This window comes from Canis lupus, chromosome 4, assembly GCF_003254725.2.
Source record: "Canis lupus dingo isolate Sandy chromosome 4, ASM325472v2, whole genome shotgun sequence".
NCBI classification, from domain to species: domain Eukaryota; kingdom Metazoa; phylum Chordata; class Mammalia; order Carnivora; family Canidae; genus Canis; species Canis lupus.
The window spans coordinates 24892074-24919627 of record NC_064246.1 but is presented as its reverse complement, the minus strand read 5'-3'; the positions used below and the strand labels follow the sequence as shown (position 1 = coordinate 24919627).

At 41.0% G+C, this 27554-nt stretch overlaps 3 protein-coding genes across 16 annotated transcripts in view; 1 reads left to right on the top strand and 2 right to left on the bottom strand.

Moving 5' to 3' along the window:
- Positions 1-1353, bottom strand: part of ADK (adenosine kinase) — a 506333-nt gene extending 504980 nt beyond the window's left edge. For 6 of the 8 annotated variants that reach the window (XM_025434871.3, XM_025434878.3, XM_049108811.1 and 3 more), the window contains exon 1: positions 1230-1353. In XM_025434871.3, the coding sequence (XP_025290656.1) occupies positions 1230-1294 (65 nt within the window). In that variant the 5' untranslated portion in view covers positions 1295-1353. The remainder of the gene's footprint in view (positions 1-1229) is intronic. The other 2 variants (XM_025434880.3, XM_025434877.3) reach the window with 2 other exon arrangements.
- Positions 1354-1492: 139 nt separating this feature from the next.
- On the top strand, positions 1493-23383 carry AP3M1 (adaptor related protein complex 3 subunit mu 1). Of its 4 annotated transcripts, none has more exons than XM_025434869.3 (9): positions 1493-2189; positions 9207-9482; positions 10120-10291; positions 13105-13242; positions 14381-14466; positions 15490-15623; positions 16468-16675; positions 17620-17764; positions 18234-23383. In XM_025434869.3, exons 2-9 carry the CDS (start codon positions 9210-9212, stop codon positions 18332-18334), a joined length of 1257 nt encoding a protein of 418 aa, XP_025290654.1. In that variant the 5' UTR covers positions 1493-2189; positions 9207-9209; the 3' UTR covers positions 18335-23383. The 4 variants fall into 4 exon arrangements, with proteins under 4 accessions (XP_025290654.1, XP_025290653.1, XP_035571204.1 ...); XM_025434868.3 differs by having other exon boundaries at positions 1494-1796; XM_035715311.2 differs by having other exon boundaries at positions 1821-2073.
- VCL (vinculin) overlaps positions 21799-27554 on the bottom strand; it is a 118941-nt gene continuing 113185 nt past the window's right edge. For all 4 annotated transcript variants that reach the window (XM_035715309.2, XM_035715310.2, XM_025434866.3 and 1 more), the window contains 3 exons: positions 26577-26780; positions 26080-26184; positions 21799-23914 (listed from right to left, as the gene is read on the bottom strand). In XM_035715309.2, coding sequence (XP_035571202.1) covers positions 23768-23914; positions 26080-26184; positions 26577-26780 — 456 coding nt within the window. In that variant the 3' untranslated portion in view covers positions 21799-23767. The remainder of the gene's footprint in view (positions 23915-26079; positions 26185-26576; positions 26781-27554) is intronic.

The following is a 27554-nucleotide window of genomic DNA, read 5'->3' as shown; positions in this document are numbered from 1 at the left end:
TTTGGTAGAGGAAATTGTATGAAGGACATACCTTTTAAAGAAATAGCCCAATAATGGGCAAAGTAGGGAAAGTACATGCCTTGAACCCAGGTAAGTCTGATTCAAAAGGCCTCTGCTTTATTTATTCTATGGTTTGAAAGCTTAAAAATATAACATCCTGAGTTGTCAGAAGAAAAACAAGTTTATTTTCTTTTCATAAGGTAGGCACACACTAACACTTTGAGGATAGTAGGAATACATTAAAGGCACTCCCAGGGATTTGATCACCATCCATTCAAAATAGCTTGCAAACACTACCAAGTCCCTAACTGACCTTTTCTTTTCACAATGCTTCATTATTTCAGGAGGTGAAGGTGGATGATGTTGGGGGGGGGGGGGGGGGCGGCAATGAGACTTATTTTGTACTATCAAGGAAGGTCCCAACAGTTTTAAATCAATTTATGTCTATTTCTAGATAGAAAAGTCAATGCCTTCCAACAAATATTTCAAAATCATCCAGGATTGTGCATGTTGCACTTTGTACTTATTAGGAGGGAACATTTTAGCAAACTATCTTTTGCAAATAAACTGCCACATCAATCACACTGAGGCAGGTGTTGGGGGCAGCAGCACTGTTGCCAAAAAGTGCAAAGAAAACAAGAAAAGTCAACATTCCCTATGTATTCAGCCAAATACCACCCCTGCAAAGCCTCGGAGGCGGGGTATCTGGGTCCCTGCAGAGGTGGTCTTCAAAGGTGTCCACTTTCAGAGCAGGTACAAAAAAAGGAAGGTCAAGGCGCCCTTCCGCGACACTTTACGAAAAATCCCCGGGAATTCTGTCTTTGGCCCAAGGGAGGGCAGTGGCTGGGCCCCCTCGTCGTAACCCCCCAGGGAACAGGAGGTGGCCGCGGCGGACGCGGCTCCGGACCGGTCCGGTCCGCCAGGGTCGCACCAGCTCCCACGTGGCGCCCTCAGCCTGCCCACTGCCGGCGAGGCTCCCACAGGCCGGCTCTCTGATTGGCCAAGGGCAGCCGAAGCCCTCCCGGAGCAGGCGGCTACTCGGCCAAAGCGGGCCGGCGCCGGGCGAGAAGGTCACAGCCTCGCGGGCAGCTCGCCGAGCAGCCCGTCCTGCGCGTTGGCCCCACGCCGGCAGCCGGAGCGCCATTCGCCGCCGGAGCCGCGCAACCCCACGTGGGCCCTGGTTAGCGGCAGGCGCCGTCACCCTCCACCCGACGTCGAGTAGCGCTCACCTCAGCGCTCGGCGCGCCTCTACCTTCAGCTTTTTGGGCTTCGGCTCCTCGTCGGCCGCAGCCATCTTCGCGCGCCCACCCCACTCGGGCTCCCGGCGTGCGCCCCGCCCCTCGGCTCTCTGGCCCCGCCCCCTCTCCTTATCACCGCCTCCTTCTCTCCGAGCCCCGCCCCTCCCGACTCGCTCCGCTCCGCGGCTCTCCCTCCCACAGCCATTGGCCCAGCCTCTTTCTGGCCCCGCCCACCCGACTAGTCGGGGGGACCCCAGACTGAGTTAGGCTGCGTCCGAGCGCCTGAGTCCACATGGTGCGAAACCCTCCTTTCTTCCGGGTTCTGAGTGATCGAGAAGATTTTAGATCCTAAACCTCAGGAGACACCTTTCTTCTCATCCAACGTCTTTCTGCTCGTGTAATCTTTCCGATACCGTAGCCCCAGTTGGTTACTTTGAAGCTGTCAGTCAGGCAATCTACTGGGCAGCCCAGCTCGGGGTCCTCGCGGCCTCTTCAGCTGCCTCAGCCTTGGTCCGGAGTGGACCTGGCGCCGAATCACTGGCTGGCCCAGGTGTCGGGGTGAGTGTGGGGGGGCGGGGAGTCTGCGGACAGGGAACAGCTCGAAAACTGGGGAGCAGTCTGAGTAGCTGGGGCTCCGGACTCCAGCCGGGGCTGCGGGAGAGGCTCTGATGCTGACCGCGCCTTCCTCTCGGCCTTCCGGGCTTGCTCGCCTGCAGGGCCGGAAGGGAGAGGTGCACCTGCAGCCCGGCCTGCTCGGGTCCCAGGCCCAAGAGGTTCAGACTCGTTGGGGTCCCTCGCCGTGCTTCGGCTCAGGGAGAAGATCTTGCCATCCACGGTGAGCCGGAGTACCAACAGCTTGGACCTCAGCCCCAGGCTTCTGCGTTGGAAGACAAACTCCTGACACACCTGAACAGACGTCCAGTCAGAGGGTGGCGCCCAGATGAGCTCGGGGTAGGGAATACCGTGAGGAGGTTGTCCCAGGGCTTCAGGAGAGGTGACAGGAATCCAAACTGATGGTGTTAAAGTGATGAGCGCTGTGGCTGGTAGGATTTGTTGGATTTGGATCGTGCCCGAAGTTGAAGCATATGTAGCCTATATGATTAAGGAGGTGGAGCCACTAAAATTAGGAGCCCTCATGAGGAGGAATTTTGTGGAGATTGGGATATATCGAGTTTGAAACAGTGTCTTAGGTGTGGACGGTAGAAAAATTAAAAGAAATTTAAAAAAAAGGCTGGGAAGTAAGCCGAAAAGAAACTTTCAAGGTGAGAATTAAACCAGGTGAAGTTTTCCTGTAATAAGGTAAGAAGTATTTATTTGGGTTTGGGGGAAAGTTATCAATGACACGAAATGCTGCAAGGATCAAAGGAGGAAGTTGAAGTCTGAGGCTAGGTAGCTAGATTCGATGATTAGGGAGTCCTTAGGCTATTTGAGAGAACTGCTTTAACATAGTGAGTAACTGGTGGGAGATACTAACTGCGAGTGTAAACTAATCCGTCATTTGGAGCAGGAAGCAAGTCATTATTGAGGCTGTCAAGTCCTGAGTTTGTTTTATTTTTTTTAAGATTTTATTTATTTATTCATGAGAGACACAGACGCAGAGACACAGGCAGAGAGAGGGAAGCAGGCTCCATGAGGGAGCCCGACGTGGGACTTGATCCCGATCCCGGGTCTCCAGGATCACACCCTGGGGCTGAAGGCTAAGCGGCTGGGCCACCCGGGCTGTCCCCTGAGTTTGTTTTAAAGAATACAACGCACATTATGTTTGGGGGCAGAAAACAATAACCAAGGTTTGTAAGATTAAAGATTCAAGAAAGAGGAGATAAGATCCAAGAAGAGAGAGAAGAGAGTGGGGTCAAAATTAAAAATGGAAGAATTCGTTTTGGAGGAAGGAGGACACTCTCAATTGAGACTATAGGAAAAGCTGGGAAAAGAGATGAATGAGGAAGTACCCGAAATTTACATACCTTTGGTAGGAAAACTCTCTTTGCAGGAAGGCTGATTTTTTCTTACTGAATCTTAGGATTTTTAGAATATTTCTAAACATTCGCCATTATACACAGAGTTCCCCAGGCTAGATATTTTTAAGTAGCTCAATAATACCTCAATGCATGAGTAGCAGATGGCTTTTATAGAGAAGAGGAATTCTCCCTCTACAAATGATCTCTCCTATTGCACAGAGAGAATAGAGGCGATCATCTTCCTACCACCAAATGTACAAAACTTCTTCCCTTTTGTTTAAAGAGGAAAAGTGTCCCTTATGAGGGAAGGTAGATCCTTTCATCTACCCAATACCATCCTCTCCTACCCTATCAGGAGCCTCTTTTATTCAGTTTTTTCCACCTACATCATCCACCTTTCCCCTTCTACTCACACCTTTCCTTCAGCAATTAGAAATATTCTTTCTTAACTGTGAAATACTTCCATTTATTTTCATGTCTTTTCAGCCTCTTGACAGCTAGAGTTCTTGAATGTATCATCTTCTCTCCTTATCTCTGATTTCCCCACTTCTTGCTATTTATTTCTCAGCCCATTTCAGCCTGTCTTGTTCCTGCCTTTCACTGAACTATCACTAAACTACCTTTACTAAGATCACCAATGTCCCCTATATGTTAATTTATAAATTCTCAATAGGGACAGAAATTGCTTTTTGTGAGGCAAAAAATAAAAAATCATTGCATATATAAAACATAGTATTTTTACAGTATATTAGATACATAAATATATAATATTAAAATTCTACAGAATTGAAGGGGAGTCTGAAAAAGCCCTTCAGCAGGTAATTAAAAAAAAAAAAAAACACCACATGTTCAGTTCTTATAGCTTGACCTCTTTGTGCCCTTTAAAATGTGTAGTATTCTGTTCCTCTGGAAACAAGACTAACACCTCTAGTTACTAAAAACTGTTAGCCCCCTCTTTTTTACTGCTCTTTAGCCACATCTTCTCAGCCTTTTTTTAGGCCCACTTCCTTGTCCCACTTGCTACTCAGATGTTGGAATTCTTTCCATAGGCTCTCTTCTTACTATGCACATATAATCTCTTTATAGTTTTTTTTTTCTTCTTGTAGCTATAATTCCCATTAACAAAAAGTCACGTGTACTCACAGGCATGTCTCCAACTCAGCTTCTCTCTGAAGCACTAGACCTACATTTATGATAGTTTTTCGAATATATCCATTTGGGTCAAATATATCCAGAATTGGGTCAATATACAGGATGAGAGCTAAGTGTCTCATTTTCCCTCTCCTCTCCAGCGTCCAAATCCACCTAATCTTTGCTTAAGCCTGAATATTTATCTTTTCATTTTACTTCATCACTGCTGTCAACACTGTAGTCTAGGCCACCACCATAATTCATCTCTGAACTGGTGCCCTATTAAATTTCTACAGTACAATTTTTTTTTTAACTGTCAATTGGATTTCATGAATTCCCTGCTTACTACCATAAAAAACTGGTCTGACAATTAAATGAACCAGTATTTGCTTATCTCCTTCCCAATCTCATCTTGCCACCTACCTTCACCTCCTAAAGTTGCTAAATTTGTACTGGATTTCTTTACTTGTGTTCTGTCACCTCAAAGATTTGTGGAATTCTGAAGGACACTGTATTTCCCCTGTCATAGAAATTGCATCTTACTGTATTGTTTGCCTTCGTTGCTGAACTCTAAACACTCTCAGTTCAGGTACTCTTACTTTGTTCACTCTTTTATCACCATTGCTTACTATATATAAAACATATTCAGAACTACTTGTTGAATGAGTAAATGGTCAAAATATTGCCTGGGAATCAGAGGTGCTAGATTCTTTAATCTCATTCTCTTACCTTGCATATAGGCCCTTCTGTGCCTCCATTCTGTTATATGTAGAAGGAATGCATTTTCTTTTTTAGACACTATTTGAAGGATATTTTGACTACGTATCTTCCTCAACTTATGATGAGGTTATGTCCTGAAAATACTGTAAGTCAAAGATGCATTTAATATACCTAAACCTACTGAGCATCATAGCTTAGCCTAGCCTGCCTTAAATGTGCTCAGAACACTTACTGTTAGCCCACAGTTGGGTAAAACTATCTAACACCAAGTGTATTTTGGAGTAAGTGTTGAGTCTCTTGTAATTTATTGAATACTGAAGTGAAGAACAGGATGGTTGTAAGTGTATTTGTCGTTTACCCTGGTGATCAAGTGGCTGACTGGGAGTTACAGCCTGCTGCCTCTACCCAGCATCCCAAGAGAGTATTATATTGCTCTCCTGGAATAAGATCAAAATTCGAATTATGGATTCTAATGGATGCGTATCACTTTTGCACAAACTTAAAGTAGAAAAATCTTAAACCATCATAAGTCAGGGACCGTCTGTATTATAATTGCATTGGCTGTGAATCATCAGGTTGAGTGTCCAACATTTGGTAAAGAGGATTTATGAAATATTTAAGCTGCAGTCAAAGCTCTGATGGAACTTTCTCAAGTGGCTTTAAAATAAGCTGGTCGCATTCTGTTTTCTGATTCAAAAGTCACTAAGAACCAAAAAATGGTTGTGATTGCAGTGTGTAGCTTTCCCAGAAAGTTTATTAAAAAGATGAAAAGAGGGGATCCCTGGGTGGCGCAGCGGTTTGGCGCCTGCCTTTGGCCCAGGGTACGATCCTGGAGACCTGGGATCGAATCCCACATCGGGCTCCCGGTACATGGAGCCTGCTTCTCCCTCTGCCTGTGTCTCTGCCTCTCTCTCTCTCTCTGACTATCATAAATAAATAAATTTGAAAAAAAAAAAAAAAGATGAAAAGAAGTAATTATAGCTACCAAAAGAATAAGTAACTAAAGAAACAGGCTAATTTATATTGTCACATGTGACATTTATTTCATTGTTATATGCATTAGCCTTTAGTCATAAAGGAATAGAATAAATAATCTCTCTCTTTTTTAAAAGATTTTATTTATTAGAGAGAGAAAGAGACATGAGCAAGAGGAGGGGCGGAGGAAGAAGGTGGCTCCCTGCTGAGCAAGGAGCCTGACATGGGTCTCCATCTCAGGACCCCAGGATCATGACCTGAGCTGAAGGCAGACGTTTTTTTTGTTTGTTTGTTTTTTGAAGGCAGACGTTTAACCAACTGAGACACCCAAGCACCTCTAAGCTCTCTTTTCTTATGATAGAAAGGTGAATTGGGTTTTAAAGCCAAGCAATGTTGAGAGCTATAAGTGTTATGCTTTCATCCCAGTACTAAGGATAGCAATAAATCCAGATGGCTGGTTTAACTTACTGTATTCTTCTGAGATTAGAACTGTTACCAATGAAAACAACTTCCCAGGAGTGCAAACTCCCTGGAAAGAATTTTTCACCAGTAACAGGATGAATAGGAACCTGGCCTCTAAAATAAAGGAACTATGAAGCCACTTGCTTCAAGAACAAACAACTCTTTTAGGGTGTACTGTGGCACAAAGTACCACCAACCCATGTGAACTATACTTTCTATAGAATAAATGGTTTAATAAGATAACTTATGTCAGATGTTTTAAATATAATTCCTGCTGTAAATAATTCATTAGAAAACATTTTGGCATTTAACTAAATAGGAAACATATCCTTCAGCTCTTCTTGCACATTTGCTGCTTAGTCCAGTATGATAACCACTAGCTACATGTAGTTATATAAATTTAAATTAGTTAACATTAAAACGTCAGTACATCAGTTGCATTAGCCACATTTCAAGTGTTCAGTGGCCACAGTGGATGTTATATTGGACTGCACGGATATAAGACAGTCATCATTGCAGGAAATCCTACTGGACAGTTCTGCATTATGTGTGTTCATAATAATTAGTCTCCAGGAGTCAGGTAGGAACAGGAGCCCAAGATTCATCCAGGCCTGGGTTGGAACCTTAGCTCTGATACTTATTGTATGATCTGATTTAACATTTCTAAGACCTTTATCATCTTATCTGTAAAACAGGGATAAGTGCAATATCTGTAACATTGAGTTGTAAAGATTCAATGAGATAATGTAGGTAAGTAAGTGCCTAGTATAGTGCCTGGCCTAGAAGACATTTTAGATATTTATTTATCCTTAATGAATAAACACTTTGAATAGAGCTGAAAATTTAGTTTCTCAAAGAGTACCATATTCCACAACTGGCTAACCCAAAGTGCTCAAATCTAAATCTCATTGAGTGGATTACAATATCCTTCTTTCAGTTATACTTTGTATTTCAGATGAAGATTTTATTCCAAGAAAAGCTATCATAATACAAATTTAGTTGCAAATCTTATCCTTGGATATTCCTGTTTCACTTTTTTAAAAAGTGTATCAGTGGAGGTTATAGCTAAAGTCAGTAGGTTCTACATAGTAAGTCTACATTCCAGTGACACTATTTAACACCTGAATAGAACTATAAAGCTGACACAAAGCAAACCTATTAAACAGAGTATCCGACTAGATAAAGTAGAAAAATTTAATAGATTTCAGTATTAATCTAGAAAAATTTAGTAGGTAAAAAGCTTCAGAGTTATTGCTACCAGCTCATGTTGATTGCTTGACTAAATAGAGATGGCTTTGAACAAAGAAACATTGTTTTTTTCTAGTGACAGGAACCCTAACTCTTAATGTTCATATTTATTAATACAGTAGCTACTAAAACACATCTTAGTAATTAGTAATTTATTTAAAAATTTCTGAAACTGTGCCAAATGGGAAGGGGAAATAATCACCAGGTAGTCCTTAAATGTCAGCTGCATTCATAAAATAAATGACTTGCTCTCAAAAGAATTAGGTTGGTGTCATTGTCTTCTGTGACAATGGAATTGAATGAATGCATTCTGGAAAGTCTTCCTTTCCTCTTTGTAATTTATCTTCATGCAGAGAAACTATTCGTTTTAAATTTTTTACAGTTGGAGTACACTTATACAATACTATAATTTCGAATTAGTGGACCACGGGACTAAACACCTGATAAGTGATGTTATCTACATAAAAGAAATGAACACATTAAGGTTATTAGATATTTTTCTACTATCCCCCATTTGCAAGGATAATAAAGTTTTTATTTGACATAAAGTTATACTCAGAAAATTGTATGTCACAATATAAAACCCAATGAATTATCAAAATGAATATAACTTATAACTATCATCTAGATCAAGAAATTAAACTTTATAAGCACCTTAGGAAATATCCCCCATCCCTTCTTAGTCACTGCCTCCCTCTCTCCTCCATAAAAGATGGCATTTGATTTCTTAAATCATAGATTAATTTTGTCTGTTCTAGCACCACATATAAATAGAATCATACTTATGTATCCTTTTGCATCTGGCTTGTTTGTTCAATATTGTATTTGTAAGATTCATCCGTATTTGCTTAATTTAACAATAGGTTATTTGTTTTCATTGCTATATAATGTTTCATTTTAATAATATACTATAGTTTATTTTTCCATAGTACTATTAATAAATATTTGAGTTGTTCCAGGTTTTCACTACAACATTACATTTTTATGTGTGTTTTTGGTGCACATTTTTACACATTTATGTTTAATCCACCTGGAAGTAGATTTGTGTGTCATAGTAAGAATATTTTGTAAGTGAAATATAATTCACATATTATAAAACCCACCATTTTAAAGTGTTTCTTTTTCTAGTTTAAGTCATTTTATTATAAGCAAGTGCTAGACTTTATCAAATGATTTTCCTACACATTTTGAAATGATTATATGTTTTGTCTTTTATGTATACTGTGTGTTACGTTGATTGATTTTCATATGTTGAACCAGTCTTCCATTCTTGGAATAAATCCCATTTGTCAAGGTGTGTAATCTGTATATGTTGCTGGATTTAGTTTGTTGGTATTTTGTCAAGGATTTTTATAACTATTCTTACATGATGCTGGTCTATAGTTTCTTGTATTGCCTTTGTCTGGTTTGGGTATCAGAATAGTACAAGGATACTTTTTGATGTACACTAAATTTAAACTTTTTCCCCCCCTAGAAAATGATCCACAGTCTATTTCTCATAAACTGTTCCGGTGACATATTTCTAGAGAAGCACTGGAAGAGCGTTGTGAGCCAGTCTGTCTGTGATTATTTCTTTGAAGCTCAAGAGAAAGCTGCTGATGTTGAAAATGTACCACCTGTCATTTCAACACCTCATCACTACCTCATCAGTATCTACAGGGATAAGCTCTTCTTTGTGTCTGTCATACAGACTGAAGTGCCACCTCTCTTTGTAATTGAGTTCCTACATCGAGTTGCTGACACTTTTCAGGTTGGTTACTCATCAAATCTTTTGAATTTAAGTTAAAGTTAGTTGGGGGTGAGATAAATGATTATATTCTCTAAGTAATCAGCTTTGGATGTATCCTGTTTCTTCTTTTCAACTAAGAATAAATTCATAAACCCTTTCTTTGTAGGGTGTATAGCAGTATACATGGCTGTTCCATTCACTATTTCAGTAGAACACCGTAATCTCATGGTCATGGAAGCCATATTTTTTATATGTATTACAAATTGTGTCATCAGGAAACAGTAATGCCCTCCACATACAGTTCTCTGAATGGCCCCAAGATTTTTATTGGTTATGTAATCGTCTTAATATTTACATTTTATTATCTTGCTAAATGTACCAAATAATTGAAAACTTACCTATGTTTTAGGGGTACCCAATCAGAGTAAATTAATAGTTCACATCCTAGTTTAATGTTTCAATGTAATGGAAATTCAATTCAATCTGAAGATATTGAGAAATAGCGTATAGAACTATAGAGGCTTTTTTTCTAATTTACATATTTCAACATCTTAAACAATTAATTATGCTACTCTAAGTTTATCCTTCTAAACAAAGAATGTTTAGCAAGCCTTTCTCCATGCCTTCCATTGTACAATATTATGTACATTTTGTTAAGGACTACTTTGGTGAATGTTCGGAAGCTGCAATTAAGGATAATGTGGTCATTGTATATGAGCTCTTGGAAGAAATGTTAGACAATGGATTTCCACTGGCTACTGAATCTAATATTTTGAAAGAACTGATTAAACCACCAACAATTCTACGTTCTGTCGTCAACTCTATTACAGGTAAGGTGAAAATGTGCTGCCTTAGGAACTAAGCAATTAACACTTTATAAACAACTCCTTGTTGCCTGATCTGGCAAATAATTAAGGTAGTTCAGTTTGGCCAGAGTTAAAGTTAGTAGTATTGTTGAAATGAATGTGTATTTCTTTTCATGAGGAGACTAGGTCTTAAATGATAAAGAAAACTTGATAATTACTCTTTTATTATAGGCTTTTCTATAAGACCACAATAACATTGTTACTATTACTTAACACTAAATAATAAGACTGATTAAATTTTCCCAGTTAATCCTAGAGAAGCCAATATAGTGAGGCTATAAAAGGAAAGCCTATATGTGAAGCTACTTAGAACACTTAATCTATTTATAGACTGGCATTTTAATATTTAAATTAGCATTATTGTATATGATGTGATGAAGATGTTAACTAACAATATAGTGGGTTATAATTGTAGTATATAAGTGTATCAAATCATCATGTTGTATAGCTTAAACTTAACACGATGTTAAATGTCAATTATATCTCAATAAAACCGGGAGAAAAATTAAAATTATAAATAGCATTATAAAACTAGCATTATGTCGTTACCCCCAAATTACTAGGATATAGAAAATTTAAGACTCTCCACCACAGAGTACATATTATTTCCTCCAAGTCTTTGTTTTATACATGCAGAAGATTTATTAAAACAAAAAGATGGGAAATTAGTCTGTCAGTGAGATCTCATGCATTGTGACCTTGTACTTTGTTTTAAGCTTCTTTTTTTTTCTAAAGATGTTTATTTATTTACTCATGAATGACACAGAGAGGCAGAGGGAGAAGCAGGGAGCCTGATGCAGGGCTCCATCCCAGGACCCTGGGATCATGACCTGAACCAAAGGCAGATGCTCAACCACTGAGCCACCCAGGTGCTCCATGTTATAAGTTTGTAATTTTTATTTCTTGAATATAGCTAGAAATTAGGTACATCCAGATGACAGTATTTTTTGAGAGTGTTGAAGTCTTCTAGAGAAAGATTTCTGTGAAATGTTACATAACACACCAGCTCTGCTGTCTACCATTGTAAACCCCGCTCTAAGTGTACTGACCTAAAAAAATGGGACAAGAGAGGCCTATAAGAGGCCTTTATTCATCTTCTGTACAAAGCTGAGCATTAGGAGAAATTCAAGGAAAGATAAGATAGAATGTATGCACCTAAAACTTAGACTCTGGATGGGAGATTAGAAAAAAATTAAAGTATGTAAATAATAATATAACATTGTAAAAGGCAACTCCATACTTTATAAACAATACAGTGACATTGGAAAGTACACATGATATAATACTAAATGGAAAAAATACCAACATAAAACTATAAAAGTTTCTGTTAATTACACAAACATTCCTACAGACAAAAAAGTTCTAAAATATTTTCAATGACCGTCTCCAACTAAGGAACAACATACTATCTTTATTTTTGCTTAATACTTTCTAATTTCTAAAATAAACATGTATTTTATAGTTACTAAAATAGAGAATGAAAATACATAGGTTATTAAGGCAGTGCATTCAAGAGAATGGTTCAGTAGATGAAATAATCCCTCCTGAACTGTGGTGCTTGGCCCCAATGCAGGGCCCTAAAGAATCAGCAGAATTTAGGGAAAGAGGGAGGAATAAGAGCATTCTGTAGATGGAACTATATGAGAAAAAAAACACACAACATGAAAAACCTAGAATTATATTAATTATTTAACAGGAGCAGAGCTGTTTTTTTACTGAGTAATGAGACACAAACACCAATCATAATTAGACTGTAAAATCTAATTATATATATACAGTATATTGTATATACAGTATGATTGCAACTATATTTTAAGGTGCAGTCAAAAATAACAAACTTACCAAAATAGAAAAAAATAAATGCAGCCTATTTATGAGGGAAATGTTTAAAGAATTATACCAAACTGTTAATGGTAGTTGTATTTTGGTAACAGAAAGATAGATCCTTTTTAGCCACTTTTCTGAGCTTTCCATGTGTTGTTGTTACTAAGCATATACTACTTTTGAATTGGAAATGTAAATTAACCAAAATGTTAAATATGTCACAGCTCAAGGGTGTGTTTTGGACAATCAGACTTACTTTCAGACATATGTCAATTTACCAGTAAATTAGCCCTATATTAAACCTTAGCCATATTACAGCCATATGGTTGTGCTGACCTTAAAATGGGAAAAGGCCAGAGTGTGTTCTTCATCCTGTTACTCTGCTGAGGCCTGCTTGGCAGCATCTCATGTAGAATTTAAGCTGAATACCAAAGGGCCTACTTATCACTTATTCTCAGTGGAAACATTTTATCGGCAGAAGGTTCTACAACAACTAGCCTCTTTTCTTCATCACTGGCAGCAGGACGAGATTCTGTTGTTGAGCCACTAGAATTAGGTTAGGTTACTGTTAACACACAGGAAGCAAAAGATAGGTAAATGAATTTAACCTGGTTTGGCACATAGAGGACCACATGGCCTATTTCTGTCCCCTAGAAATTTGATCATGTCGGTATAGCAATTCCAGCAATTCTGGAAACCATCCACAACTTTGATGAAGAAAACGTAAACATTAAAGAAGCAACTAAAGCATTCTTTTTTTTTTTCCTGTTAATAGTTTTTCTTTCTTTTTTTGTTTTTAAAATAAACTATACACCAGTGTGGGGCTTGAACTCATGACCCCAAGGTCAAGAGTCGCACATTCTACCAACTGAGCCAGCCTATCACCCTTGTTAATAGCTTTCCTGATGACTATTTTATGCATTACCTTTGCTTTCTCCTTTTCCGGTTTCTAGGCAGTAGTAATGTTGGGGACACACTCCCCACTGGGCAGCTGTCCAACATCCCATGGCGGCGGGCAGGGGTAAAGTACACAAATAATGAAGCCTATTTTGATGTCGTTGAAGAAATAGATGCAATTATAGATAAATCAGGTAATTGTGTGCATGTGATCTTATTTGGGAAAAACAGTTGAGCTGACAAAATTGAAATCTCTTGGTAGTATGGTTTCAGCAGAAAGGCATTCACTTCCTGATAGCTTAAAATCTGTTTATTTTGCCCAGAGGCTACATATAATTTTCATAACCACTAGCTGAGATCTGCCAAACCTTTGTAAATCAGATCTCATGCTGCCTTACTTTAAGCCAGTTATTACCCTGTCTGCCTCTCCCTCTTGCCATTTATTCAACATTTATTGTATTATCTACCATGCACCATACTTTTGCTACCACTTTACATACAGTACTTCTGAAGACCCCAGACAAAACAGCTGTACTCTATTAGAACCATAAATTTTACTAAAAACATCTAGTCCAACCTTCACATTTTATACATAAGGAAACTGAGGCTCAAAAGGGTTTAGTAATCTGCTCAAGGTCACACAGCTAGTTGCTGTGTGAAAATGAGTTATTGTGAATTATAGCCAGTATTTTTTCTTCAATCAGTGCCCTTTTCATTATAAAAATTCTATCATACAGAATAATAGCTATATTATTACAGAATAATGGCTCCTATTCAAAGTTAACAGCTTAGTCCATTTCAATGAGAAATTTGCCTCATTTTTAAATTCCATTAAAAATATTTTAACTTCAAACACTTTTTTTTTCTAAAAGGGAAAGAGTTGATGGGGAGGGACAGAGGCGGAAGGGGAGAGAGAATCTTAAGCAGGCTCCATGCCCAACAGGAAGCCCAAGGTGGGGCTGCATCTCAGGACTTTAAGATCATGACCTGAGCAGAAATTAGGAGCTGGCTGCTTAACAGACCGAGCCACCTAGGCACCCCAAAAACATTTTAATTTCATATCCAGCAGTCTTACAAGGTTGACTATGTCAAGACAGAGGCAGGTTTGATATTCCGTAGAATTACCCCAGTCCTACCAGTTAGGTGTGGGCGTTTAGTGAAGAAACTGTCATAACTGGTGCAATGGATCCTCTGTCCCACTAACTTGTTAGTAGATGTGCAAGTTTCATTATGTCTGACACCGAGGTGATGTCTCCATTATTTCAGAGACAGTGATCGCTCTAGTCTTTACTAGACTCCAATTCCAGTGATGTTATCACTTCCTTTCTTCAGGATCTACAGTGTTTGCAGAAATTCAGGGGGTCATTGATGCTTGCATTAAGCTATCTGGAATGCCTGACCTTTCTCTTTCTTTCATGGTAAGTTTTGTTCTCCTGTCCTGTAGATCTTTGTATGCCTAATATATATGAAGTACTGAAAGAAATGATAAATACTGAGAGATGTTTGTATCTTAGATTGTAAGTATTATCTCAGAAATATTCTAAGATTTATTTACTTATTTAGAGAGAGCATGAGCAGGGGGAGGGGCAGAGAGAGAGAAAGAGAGAATCTTAAGCAGACTCCACGCTGAGCGGGGAGCCTGACATGGGGTTTGTTCTCCCAACCCTGAGATCATGACTTAAGCCAAAATCAAGAGCCTGCTGTTTAACTAAACCACCCAGGTACCCCTATCTCAGAAATATTCTTAGCACAGCTTCCCAAGACAGTGGCTTACATAATGAGCATGGCCTTTATGGAAAGGCTGAGGAGAAGTCTTCTCCTGGCTATGTTAGAAGTGGCTTAAATGGCTGGATGGCTTCTGCAAATCTGTAGTCTCACTGAATTATTATTTGCTTTACTGATAAGAAAGGGCATTGATCTTTTGCATCATTTTAGATTTGGCATGATACACTACTAAGAAAAGAGAACAAAGTTCTGTTGCTATCTCGTTTTGACCTTGAGTTCTTCCAACTTCATTTTTGTCATCTGTGAAATGGAAATGATAGTACGGCTCACATTTTCTACTTAATAGTAATTGAAATTCAACTAAAATAACATATGAAATATTTGCGGCCACCTGGGTGGCTCAGATGGTTAAGTAGCCGGCTCTTGATTTCAGCTCAGGGTTGTGAGGTTCGAGATCTGTGTCTGGCTCCACACTCAGTGGAGAATCTGCTTGAAGATTGTCTCTCCCTCTCCCTCTGCCCCCTCCCCTGCTTTACAAAATATATTTGAAATCTCAAAGCCTTGTGAAACTGTTAACTGTGTGTTATTGTGGTCATAGTAACAAACTCGTAATGTAACTTTTATCCTTAGGGAGTACATTAATTTCTCATAGTATCCTAGCAGACTTGCCCTATTCCGCACACTCTGTGAATACTGCCGTCTTGTTTTCCTGGCAGAACCCACGGCTTCTCGACGATGTCAGCTTCCACCCCTGCATCCGGTTCAAGCGCTGGGAATCTGAAAGAGTTTTGTCATTTATTCCTCCAGATGGAAATTTCCGACTCATATCGTATCGTGTCAGCTCACAAAAGTACGTTGATGCATCAACTAGAAATCTGCTATCATGTATCAGAGTGATGGGTAGTCCCCTTACCTTTTTCATTCTGACAGGTGGATACTTGAATTCATCACTGCTCTCTTTGGCCATGGCTCATTAGGAAACTCAGGAAGAACTGGTGAAATATGTATCTAAAATAATCAGTGTTCCTTGAATGTGAGAATATAAAGTACTAGTAAAACATATACCGGAGAACAAACACTTTGGACTGTGCACAACCTACACAAAACCTTGAACCCATGCCATAATTTTACTGTGGTCTGTAGACTTCATATCTGACAGAGGGAGACAGATACATCTCTAATTCTCTAGGCAATCGCCCAATTAACTGACTTCCGGTCACTCTTTCGGGTACTAAGATTAAATGAATGAATTGGCATTGTGGGTTGTAAATGGTTTGTCCCTTGAAAATATCAGAAGGCATTTGGGTAGCATCAGTAATACTCAAAAGCAGAGGAGTTATTTCTTGGCTCTTACCACATAGGGACAATTTCATTTAGTTTAATTTTAAATTCTCTTTTCTATGGGACCTTAATTAATTTCTTCAAACTAGGGCTATTTGTGCCACTTGTTTATCCTATCTTGAATCCTGTCTTGATTTGATACTTCTTGCTCAGAAATTGTGTAATTCCTAGTGTGGTGGTGCTCAGACTCTCTGGTGAGTACTAGTGAATGCTGACCCTCCAGGTCTGGGGATATATGGCCCTCGGTAGAGTCAAAGGAGTGGAATACTCTGGACTGAGGTTCTCAGGCTACCTCAGGAGCTGTCTCACACAATTAATTATGTTTGTGGTTGTATCTGTCTTTTTCTTTTCAGTCTAGTGGCAATACCGGTGTATGTGAAACATAGCATCAGCTTTAAGGAGAACAGTTCTTGCGGTAGATTTGATATTACAATTGGACCAAAGCAGAATATGGGGAAAACTATTGAAGGAATCACAGTAACAGTTCATATGCCCAAAGTTGTGCTGAATATGAACCTGACACCAACACAAGGCAGCTATACATTTGATCCAGTTACCAAGGTACAGCTAGCTCTAATCAAGCGTGAGCAAATGTTTCTGCAGTCTTTATTTTCTGATGGCAGGGAGGGCAGAAGGAAGGGTTAATGTCTTGGTTAAAACTAAAGTTCCTCACAAAACCTGAGAACAACCTGTACTCGGCCACTGGCTATGGAGGGAATCCCGCATCTGCTGCTGAGGAGATGAACAGAAACGTGAGACTCATTCTGTTCTCCTTCAGAGTGTGCCTTTCCTCATCCACTGATAATCTAGAGACATACTCACTAAGGAAGAAGACGTAGAAAGCTTTTTTAAAAAGAGAAAAGCATGATCTGGATATAAGAAGTTAGTATTGTAGTCTATTAATTGTTCGATTTTCTGTAGAAATTGATCATTAAGACCTTTCTTTTTCATTTACAAGCAATTCATACTCTTCCACAGGGAATGCTGGCTAGGATAGCTGCTTCCTCACCATACATAACCATACGTAAACGTGCCTCTAGCAAAGGGTTTGCAGAGAAACTGTAAAAAGATGGTTTTCTCTCAGATTCCTGCTTGGGTAAAAAGTGTGGTTCTTTTCAGCAGCAGAGTCATTGAGCTGCCTGCTAAGTGAAAAGGCATTTTTTAAAGTAAAAACCAGTCCTCAGAATTTGAAGAACTTCCCCAGAGGTTGACCACTGAGCCTTAGTTTCTTTGTAAAAAGAAGACAAAACCTACATCATAGGCCTTTTTGAGATGTATGAATAGTGCTAAGCACAGTGCTGTATCCAAAAGTGGATGCTCTACAAACGTTGGTTCTCTGCCCTCACCATTCAGAGTCACAGACCTGATTAGTGGTAAGACTCTGTGAAGATCCCAGGTCCCTTGTTTCCAAGATACTGTGCGTCATTCTGTACAGAAGTTTATAGTGTCTTTGAACATTTGTCTTTAGTAAATGGTTCAGATTGTATTTCTTATGCCTTTTTAAGGTACTAACATGGGATGTGGGAAAAATTACTCCACAAAAGCTCCCGAGTCTTAAAGGACTGGTAAATTTACAGTCTGGAGCACCCAAGCCAGAAGAGAATCCAAGTCTCAACATACAGTTCAAGATCCAGCAGCTTGCTATTTCTGGTAAGGATAAGTTTTGACTTATGTTTGCGGTTTAACTGAGTTTTGCTGGGGTCAACTATTTGGAGCTTAGAAGGGTACAAGCATTTCCTCTCTAGAAAGAACAATAGCTCCAGTTTGCCTGTCACACCGTGCTGTGGGGCCATAGTCCGAGGTACAGTGATTTGCAGAGCACTTTATTTCACACAGCTTTCTTCCTCTGCACCCTCTTCATCCAAGCACAAAGGGAAGAGTCATTCATACAGAAAGATTTATCCTTAAAAGACATTCTTTGCCCACTTGGGAATCTGAACTAAAACCATCCCCCCACAGTGCTATAATTTGTGAATAGTAGAAGGGACACTTGGTTAATGTCAGATTTACTCAGTAGTGTTCATTGCTAGACAAATAATTGTTGGTTGGTATGGCCAGGAAAATAATTTGTTCCTTTCCTTACCTTTTTTTTTTTTTTTTTTTTTTTTTTTGGACACAGGCTTAAAAGTAAACCGCTTGGACATGTATGGGGAGAAATATAAGCCATTTAAAGGAGTCAAATATGTCACGAAAGCTGGAAAGTTCCAAGTGAGAACATGAGAAGAGGCCAAAATTCCTCAAGATCCGTTTGTTTTTCTAGTGTCATTATAGTTTATTACTGTTAGGTACCAAGTGGGTGGGAATACATATTAGTCAAAGCATTCCTATCATGCTACACACCGCTAATGAAGTTGCTTAGTAATCAATGTAGGGTTCTGAAGGAGCTTTCAGCTAAGGAAACTTTGAATGACTTAGCTTATTTTATATCTTTTCAGTTAGAAAGATTCTGGAGGTGACTGCTTCCATAGGGGGGCATCAGCTGGAGGCTGCACATAGTGACAATAAAGGCAAAAGGCTACAGTGATAACCTCTCCCCGAAAACAAGTGAACTGGTCTCAGCAGGAGCAGTCTTAATCTGTAATGTGATGTATCAAGTGCAGCCAAACATCACACCTAATTTTAGCCATCCCAAATCAGCATCTATCCCCACAGAGGAAGTTCCCCCCACCCCAAGAAGTTTACAAAAAACTGCCTCTTCAAGTGTTTGCCTTATTCAGCTTTTCACTTGTGCCATTAAGCAAGCACTGTAGCAAAAGCCACTTCCACATGGCCCTGGCAGGGAGCACCACTGCTCCGTGCTTCATTCTCACTGTACTTGGTATTGTATTTTTTATAAATAAGATTTTTATGTAAAGCTCAGATTTTGATTTACAGGGACCTTGCTGCAGTAAGTACCCATCTCAGTTTTGTGCCACTAGTTCAGCTGTTAGATAGCATAGTAAAAATCGTATCAAAGGGGCAAATGCTTTATTAAGGCAATAAAAGGGAACACTACTTCTGCTTTTAGGAAGTTATTGCAAGCACAAGCATTTGAGATTTGAAGCAAATTAAAGGGTAGAGGAGAAACTTAAGTGAACTTTGCCACCTTCATGTTTTAGAAAGCTTATCAACACCACTTAAACCATCTTAGCCTAAAGGCCTCAAGCCCTAGTTCAGCAAAAGAAAAAAAAAATGTGCCTGCTTCACTATGGTCACTTTTTTTTTAATCTTTTATCTTTTTTATTGTTGTTCTTAAGGTCTTGAATTTACCTGTATCCCTTGCCTTTAAGGGGAGCTCCTGTTTCATACCGTGTGCTTCCCAAGGCTACAGTAGTCAGTAGGTTCCTTCCTCAGACTGTTGTCATAATTGTCACTTGAGCGTCTCTGCTGTACTGACACAGTACATGATATTGAGGCAGTAACAAGATCCTCAGTGACACTGATGAAACCATATTGATCGTCTTGGCTGAGAAGTCAGTCTAGAGTTGTATCATTTCACTCAACCTCACTGGCTTTGAAGTCCTTGTCCAGTCACTTGGCCTCATTAGACCTGAAGGAGAGAGGAAGGCTGGAAGATACAAGTGCTTGTTTGTCATGGTTCCCACTGGTTCTTACTTATGCTGTTAGTTTTTTTCTTGTGACTCCCTTCTTTTCCTTCTTCTCGGCTTCTAACTCCTCCCATATCATAAGAACGGCCCTTAAATTCATCCCACTCTGCTGTTAAGGGCTAGTGGTCGAGGCTACCAGAGAGAGCCCAGCAGACAGCAGCGTTCTTACCTCTGCCTCCATAGGGTACCCAGCCTGCCGTTCACCTACTAGGAAATGGCACTTTTTGCAAAATTTGAAATTTCTTGGGTAACCAATATTAGCTTGGCAGCTAAAATCAAGATGTTGCCAAATACTTATTGTCTTTGCCTAACGTTGGTTACACAGCCCAGTTGCTTTTATTTTTAATGTCTTTTAATGTCCTATCTCAAAAGAACAATCAGTACATTTTCTTTCTGCAGAATCCCGAATCTCAACCATGTATAACTGGACTGTCCAATTTTCTTTGTGCTGTCTTCTCTTATATATAAGTGAGCAGATTATATGCCGAGTCCCTTGTCTCTAGCAATTTCTGCTAAAACTTTCAAGTAGATTGTTTCCTTTTACAATTAAATTATTGTATTTATTCATTTGAATCCAGTAAATCCTTTCTCTAATCTGGCTATACTGTCAATAAAAAGATGAAAGCAACAAGTTGATTTTTTAGCTTGACTGCTGATTGAGCATTCTCAGATGGGTACGCCTCAGCATCAGAGCAGCCTAAACATGATCAGATTTTGTTCTGTATCATCACATAAGCTGTAAGGGTTGCAGCAAAGCACTTGGAAGTGCTCCTCTCTTAACCTCAATATGTTAACAGCCATGGATAATTTCTCTGAGCATCACTGTCTCGCCAGAGACTGAGCAGTAAGTGATCAAAGGTACTCTCCCTATCACCACCACCACTACCACCTACTAATAACAAAGATCCACAAATAACTTAGTAGTAGAATATTTTTCAAATGTAGAATTACAGCTAATCCCAGAATTGCCCCATTTTATAAATTCTTTTATAGAGAGACAGAGAGGCAGAGACACAGGCAGAGGGAGAAGCAGGTCCCCCCCAGGGAACCCAATGCAGGACTCCATCCTGGATCCTGGGATTGATCATACCCTGAGCCAAAAGCAGATGCACAACCCCTGAGCCACCCAGGCAGCCCTTATTTTATAATTTCTTAAAGGAGATACCCTAAGAGCGAATGAAGTAGATGCTCATTTCTCTGCAGAAGGAAGTTACCATCATTTATCCAAACAGAATCCATGCGATGGATTCATTCCTAAAGTGGTGTTACAGAACAACCCTTGGAAGATGCTGGTCTTCACTGTTCTTGGAGTCCTCTGGTTTGAGAAAACAACTAAAATATAATGTAGCAGGAAGGCAGTACCCATGAACATATGGTGAGTTACAAAAATGAGACCGTGAATACTGTTTTCAGATACTGCCGAGCTAATTCTGTAGCCTTGGACATTTCTCTTTAACTCCAGCAGTCTGGAATTGGCCTCTCTAATCAGCAATGCTTCTAAACCAGCAGTAAATGTAGTCCACAGCACTACCCCTCTTTAACGATTTCCTTTCAGATCCGGAAAATCAGGCAAAAACAGTGATGTGCCCATTCTAACTCCCAAGTACCTACTCCTACTTCCTCAAGCAAGATAAATACGTCCCCCAAAGCTATGTCTGCCTTATAACCCTGGCGGATCTCCAACAGCCCTATTGTTCTATATTGGACTTTGAAATATGAAAAAACAGACCTGTGGTATTCCTGCACATGTAAAGCTTCAGCTTCTCAGGAGTGATGGTCTCCATGACTGGCTAGCATTAAGATAAAGACATACCACTTCAACCAGGGAATGATCCACATCATCTGTTTCCTTCCTATTGTTCACCTTGATCACCTCCTTCTAGCATGTAATCCCCAAAGTTGTCCTTTTGCTCATTAAGTAAATACACGACTGCTCTACAGGAGTAGGATACACTGTTCATCCAGTACAACACCTGGGTTAAATAAAAGTGTTTCATTTCCAGATCCTGAGGATTAGTTTCATTGGCCATTTTTCAAACAAAGGAGAAAGCTGATTTAAACGTGTTTGCCAAAATAATATACCCATCATTTAAAGCATTATTTATACAAATGCACTTTATTGTTTTAAACAGAACAAAAGAAGAGGCAGAAAATATTTGCATATAACAAATCCTAGATTATAAATGTAGTTTTTTAGTGGTGATGTCTCTAATCAGTCTTCAGGGATTTTTTTTTTTTTTTCCCAATTTGCTTCACTGTGTCTGGAGCACTGATATTAGAGAAAAGCACATCAGCATAAAGTGTAAACCAGTGTCTCAAACCACTGGAAGAACCTGGAGAGCAAACATGATTTTTCTTATTTCCTCTAAGTAATCTTTCATAAAACAAAAGGTGATCTTTGGCATAGATTCATACTTTAAAGGCATCAATATTGCATTTATATCAGGTAAGCAACTATACAAATATGCTGAGGGCCTTGAAAATAATATTCATCAGTTAAAGGAAAATAGAGGAAAGCCTGAGTGTACAGTACCAACTGAGGACAAGGTTTATACATTCGATGTTGGGATTTAACACATTGGAGGTGAGAAGGAAGGACATTCAGGCAATGGTTTCTTACTCCTTTACTCATCCAGTTCTGGCTTTGGGAAGTACAATTTAATGTGCTGTGCAATGCTTAGACAGCAGTGTAAGTGCAAAAAAAAAGAAGAATTCTTCTCTCTCACTTTGCTAATAGGAAACGTATGGTGATAATTAAATATTATACTCATTACTCACGGACATTCGTTACTTGGGAGGGAGGAGAGGATAGAGGGGCTTGGTTAAGGGAGGAAAGAATATACTGAGGACTATTTCCCATTGATTCATCCCCAACGGTGCCAGAATTCCAGTCTGCAAGTGCCAACCTCCCTTAGGTAGGAAGTGCCCTTCAGACAGGATTGCCTTTCTATTAAACATTCCGGGGGTGGCAAGCACCAGTTCTTAGGACTGAATTTCAAAAGGATAAAAAGGATCTTTCAAAATTACAATGAACAAACACATATCTTTAAAATCTTGTCTAGGAAGGGTAATGAGGGAGGAATACAAAAGCCAGGATTGGAGACATGATTTGGTTAAAAACTAAATGCAGCATTCCAGCTCAGAAAGAACAGTAAGAGCTAAGAATGAATGCTAAGGCCTCAGCGCAGACCTCTGCAGGCAGTGACGAAGCATGAAGGGCCTGGGCGCAGCCCTGCTGGGAAGATGGGCAGGGCTGCACCCGGCTACTCTGCCCCTCGGTGGCAGAAAGCACCAGGACACACAGTGTGTGGGATGGCTACCTTGGCAGGCCGAGGCGGGCTACAGGACAGGAACCTTCCCTAGCACAGACGTTGCTCAGGGGCAAGGTAAAGACAGAAGCACACGAATGTGATTCTGCGATTTCCTCCTGAGAGCAAAATTTGGTTTTGCACTAGGGGAAATTAGAAGGATGAAACGGGAAGGGCAAGAAGTGAATCCAGGCCCCACATGCTGGGGCTCCCCAGAGGCCATCTTCCCCTGTAGCAGCAAAGCTCACTTCTGAAAAGGACCCAGATAGCACAGGCAGGGTCAGGGGCAACGTGGAAAGCCCAAAACACATTTTGGAGGCACAGCGATTTCCTTCTTAACTAACCTGCTGGGGGGGGGGGGGGGGGGGGGGGGGGGGGGCGGGTAGTAAAAAGGAAGCAGAAAAGGAACTGTCCCCTAGGGAATGAGGGCGGAGCAGGGTGTCTGACTAGTGTTCAGTCGTGAATTCTGAGCTTATGTGAAGTCCGTGGGCTAGAAACCCAGTCTTCCTATTGGGACAGAGTGCGCATGAGTATAACTGTGTTTGAGAATACAGGCTGTGTATGGAGACACGTTTCGAAGTGTCCATGACAAGAGTATACAAGGTTTCTAAAGTGAAGAGGCCCCACTCCTTTCTGTTATGTCAGGCCAGGATGTAGGTGGCTTTTAACCCCCTAGCAATTCTCAGCATCTTCTGGGACTCAGACCATTTCATTGTGTTTAGTAGGGGTTTCTGTGCCAGCCAGGTGTGACCAGGTGCCTACTGGTACCAGGGAGTCTTTCTAACCCAGCGCAGTGTAAATCCAGCATCTGTTCGAATTTTGATTGAAGCAGCTTCTGCTTCTCGAACAGTCTCCTTCACTGACTGCATGAGGTTCTGGGCATTGTGAACCAGCATCTCTGTGGCCTGCAAGCAAAGAGAAATGCTCCGTTACTCAGAGTCCCCGATGTGGCCCTACCTCCAGAACTGGCTTAAGCTAGGAATGGACTGCAGTTTGCCCGACCCGCAGCTGGCATCCCCCGTACTTGTCACATCACTGGTGGGTTCGGGGGGGCGGGGAGGTTTCACCAAAAAGAATCCAAAAACGGCCATCAATGATCATGTACTATACCCACAGCTGGCCTCTAGCACATACTCCCTTCCTGGTCCTCAAACAAGCTGCTGCCTCGCCTCGGGCTCTTACTGTTCCCTCTACCTGGAATGCCTTTCCCTCACGGCTTAGCCCTCACCTCCTTCAGATCTTTGCTCAGATGTCACTTTGGGAAGCATTCCCTGCTCACCTTATTTTAAATACAAACACCTTCCCAAGTGACAGCATTCTTCATCCTCCAATTCTTCATTTTTCTCCACAGAACCCGTCATTACTGATACGCTATATGCAAATTTTACCTAAGTTGTTTGCTTTATCTGCTATTTTACCCAATTTTATCAAATTTTAGTGCCACGAGGGCAGTGATTTTTGTCACTTTTGTTTGCTGCTATGCCCCATGTTAGGACAGGGCCTGGCACAAAAAGAGGTATTTCATAAATATTTTAATAATGAATGAAAAAATTAACCAAATGAGCAAACCAATCATCTTATAAATCCATGAAAGTCTAAATACATAAATTTAGACACACAAGCTTACTGCAAACACACTAATACTCCAACATAGAAACTCAGAGAACTTATTGATCTATTAGGACAGTAATTTTTTTTTAAATCTTTAACTATTTTTGATTAAAAAAAAAAAAACACCATTTTTGAGCCACAGACGCTTTGAGGACTTTGAGGATTTTGAGGATTTTGAGGAATTCTGTAGAGTCTTCCCTGGAAAATGCTCACGTGTATAAAATTTGTCCACACAGTTTCTGAGGGTTCACTGGCTCTGAGACGCATAACTACGGGCTTAAATTCCTGGTCAGCTGATCTTTTCACTCAGTCCACAAAGAGGCTAAGGCCCAGATAGGTTCAGAGATTCGCAACCAAACTCACACAATCATCAGGATGAGGACTCAAAACGTCTGACTTGCAGTCCTGTGGTTTTGCAGTTCAACCACACTGTTAGTTTCTCTTTTTACTGTAATATTAGGAGGAACATAGGAGATATTCCCCAAATACATTTGTGTTGGTTAATTAAACGATATGGTCTGAAACCATGAGTCTTTATCCTTCTTTCTCTGTTTGTTTCCACTTCCTTTACTTGGTGCAGATGAGATCACATGACAAGGAACAGCCCAAGTGCCCAGACCCTGCCTAGAATACATGGAAGTTAGGGGTGAAGATCCAACCCATGGTGTACGAGGAGGGGGAGGGGGAGAGCTGTTGGACTAAAACAAGGCAGTGGAAGCAGTACCACTGGCACCAGACAGCAGCCTCTGTCTCCTGGCCCAGAGATCAGGGCTGGCCTCCCAAACTACCTGTGAGTTCCCTGAGGAGAGGGACTGTGTCTGTTTCTCTAACTCCCCTCTACAGTGCCCAATCCACAGCCACATGCTCACCCGTGTACAATGAGCCTGTCTGCGCAGCTCAACAAAAGATGTGCTACCTACTGTGAGGTGATACTAGACGTATGGCACACAGCGCGGCCTTCCAGAGGGGAGCTAAGGAGAGGAAGAGGTGCTCACATGAGAGCTTTCCCAATAGTTCTGGGCCACAATTCCAGGAGGCAGTGAAGGACGACAAACTCCAAAAAAGTGGTTGCCATCACTTCAGAGAACCCTCCTGCCACTCTTATTGCAATTTCTGTCAAAGAAAGCAAGAGAAGCACCTCCTCTGAGCTGTCATCTCGGCCTCAGCACACACCTGTCTCATGCCCCTGAAAAGCCAGCACGATTCCTCCTCGAGGTACTGAAATCCCGGGGAGCTAGGAAGCAGAAATGCTCTCCAGTCAAAGGAGTGAATAGGCACTGGAGGCCTCAAGAGAGCCAAAGCTACTTCCTGGAGGAAAAGAACTGAGCTTAACCCCAGGCCTCGACTTCCCATCTGTACAGGGACAAAAGCCACACAAGAGCTTTCCTTCAGCTGGATTAAATTGCTATAAAGTGGCACAGAAGCTGCTGGCAAGAAACGAGAAGCAGAGGACACATACCTGCTCAGACTCCTCATCACTGATGTTGGTGCGACCCAGCATGGTGGCCTTCACCGTGGACAGGATCTTGAGTTGGGTGCTTATGGTTGGGATTCGCTCGCATACCTAAAAAGGAAACTTAATTTAGTATGTTTCTAACGTTCTTCTTGCCCGCCAGCTCTTTGAGGGCAAGACTTATCCACCGCTGTATTCCTGAGGCTGGCATGCAGAAGGCATTCGGTAAATCAGCAGCAGGATCCCACTTGCTTTCTCCCTAGGAGCAGTCTAGTCCCTCTCTTCAGAATGATGCACTACCATTAGGAAGGAAATTGTCCTGAATCTGTCTTTCCCAAATATATATGTGTATTTCCCCTTTCTGCTGCCTCTTCAGAGCTCCTCCACCTCCTCCTTGCTCATCCAGTTTTCTCTCTCTCACTTTCTCCCTCCCACACCCCCTACTCTGACACACTCACACTCACACATACACACACAAACACACACACATTTCTCTTGAGTACCTGTAAGAGGTTGGTTCTAATCCGCTTATCTGTGCACTGCTTGGCAACCTCCTTGGCCAACCGCGTCACCTCATCTGAGGCCTTGGCAATGTCCTTGGCACACTGAATCAGTGCCCGCTTGGTACCACTGCCCCCTCTTACCAGCCGAGACATCTCAGCCATCAGCAGAGCCATGCGTTTGGCTGCTGCAATGATGTCATTGCCCTAGAGAGAAGCAAAGATATAATGTGAGCTCAGCCCACACTCTGGCCAAGTTAGGGAAGGAGGTAGAAGCACAGAGAAGAGAGGAGGGAGCCTGCTGCTCTAGCAGCCTCTGGAAGGGTGAGGAGAGAATAAGGGGACTGCTCTTAAGTGACATGGACAGTACAGGAGAACAGAGAGAAGGGTGAGCCAGGACACTCCTCCCAGCACTCAGTGAGAGAGGCAGAAAGAAAGAGATGACCCAACTGAGAAAAGGAAGACCCGGATATTAGTCTGGAAGGGCAACATGTGGGCCCCGGCATGGCAATGAACGAGCACCTCAGCATCTCCAAGTTAATCATGTCAATAAAAATGAGGACGGGACCAAGAAGTTGGTTAAACAGGCATTTTCTTTCTGTAGGGGAAAAGCAGTAGAGCTGGCTTGAGGGGAAAAATACGGAGGAGCCTTTCCGGGTGCTGAAATCATCCCCTTCACCCTAACCCTCGTTGCCAATAACAGCCAAGGACGGACTGTTGCCGTTGAGCTAGAATTTAAACCAAGTAACCATTATCAGCCTTGATGAGAAAAGATCTACTTTCTCACCTAGACTGCTCCTGCCCTCCCATCTACTGCCTCTTATTTGTCCTGTCAGCCTAAGGGAACATGTTATTTTAATTTATCACATTTGAAAAGGCTGAAAATCAGTCCTCTCAGCTAAGTGGCTTCAATTAAAGAAACCTTCATCTAAGAGCAAAAAAATAAAACTCATGAGTCAAGCTGTAAATGGAACCCCCCAC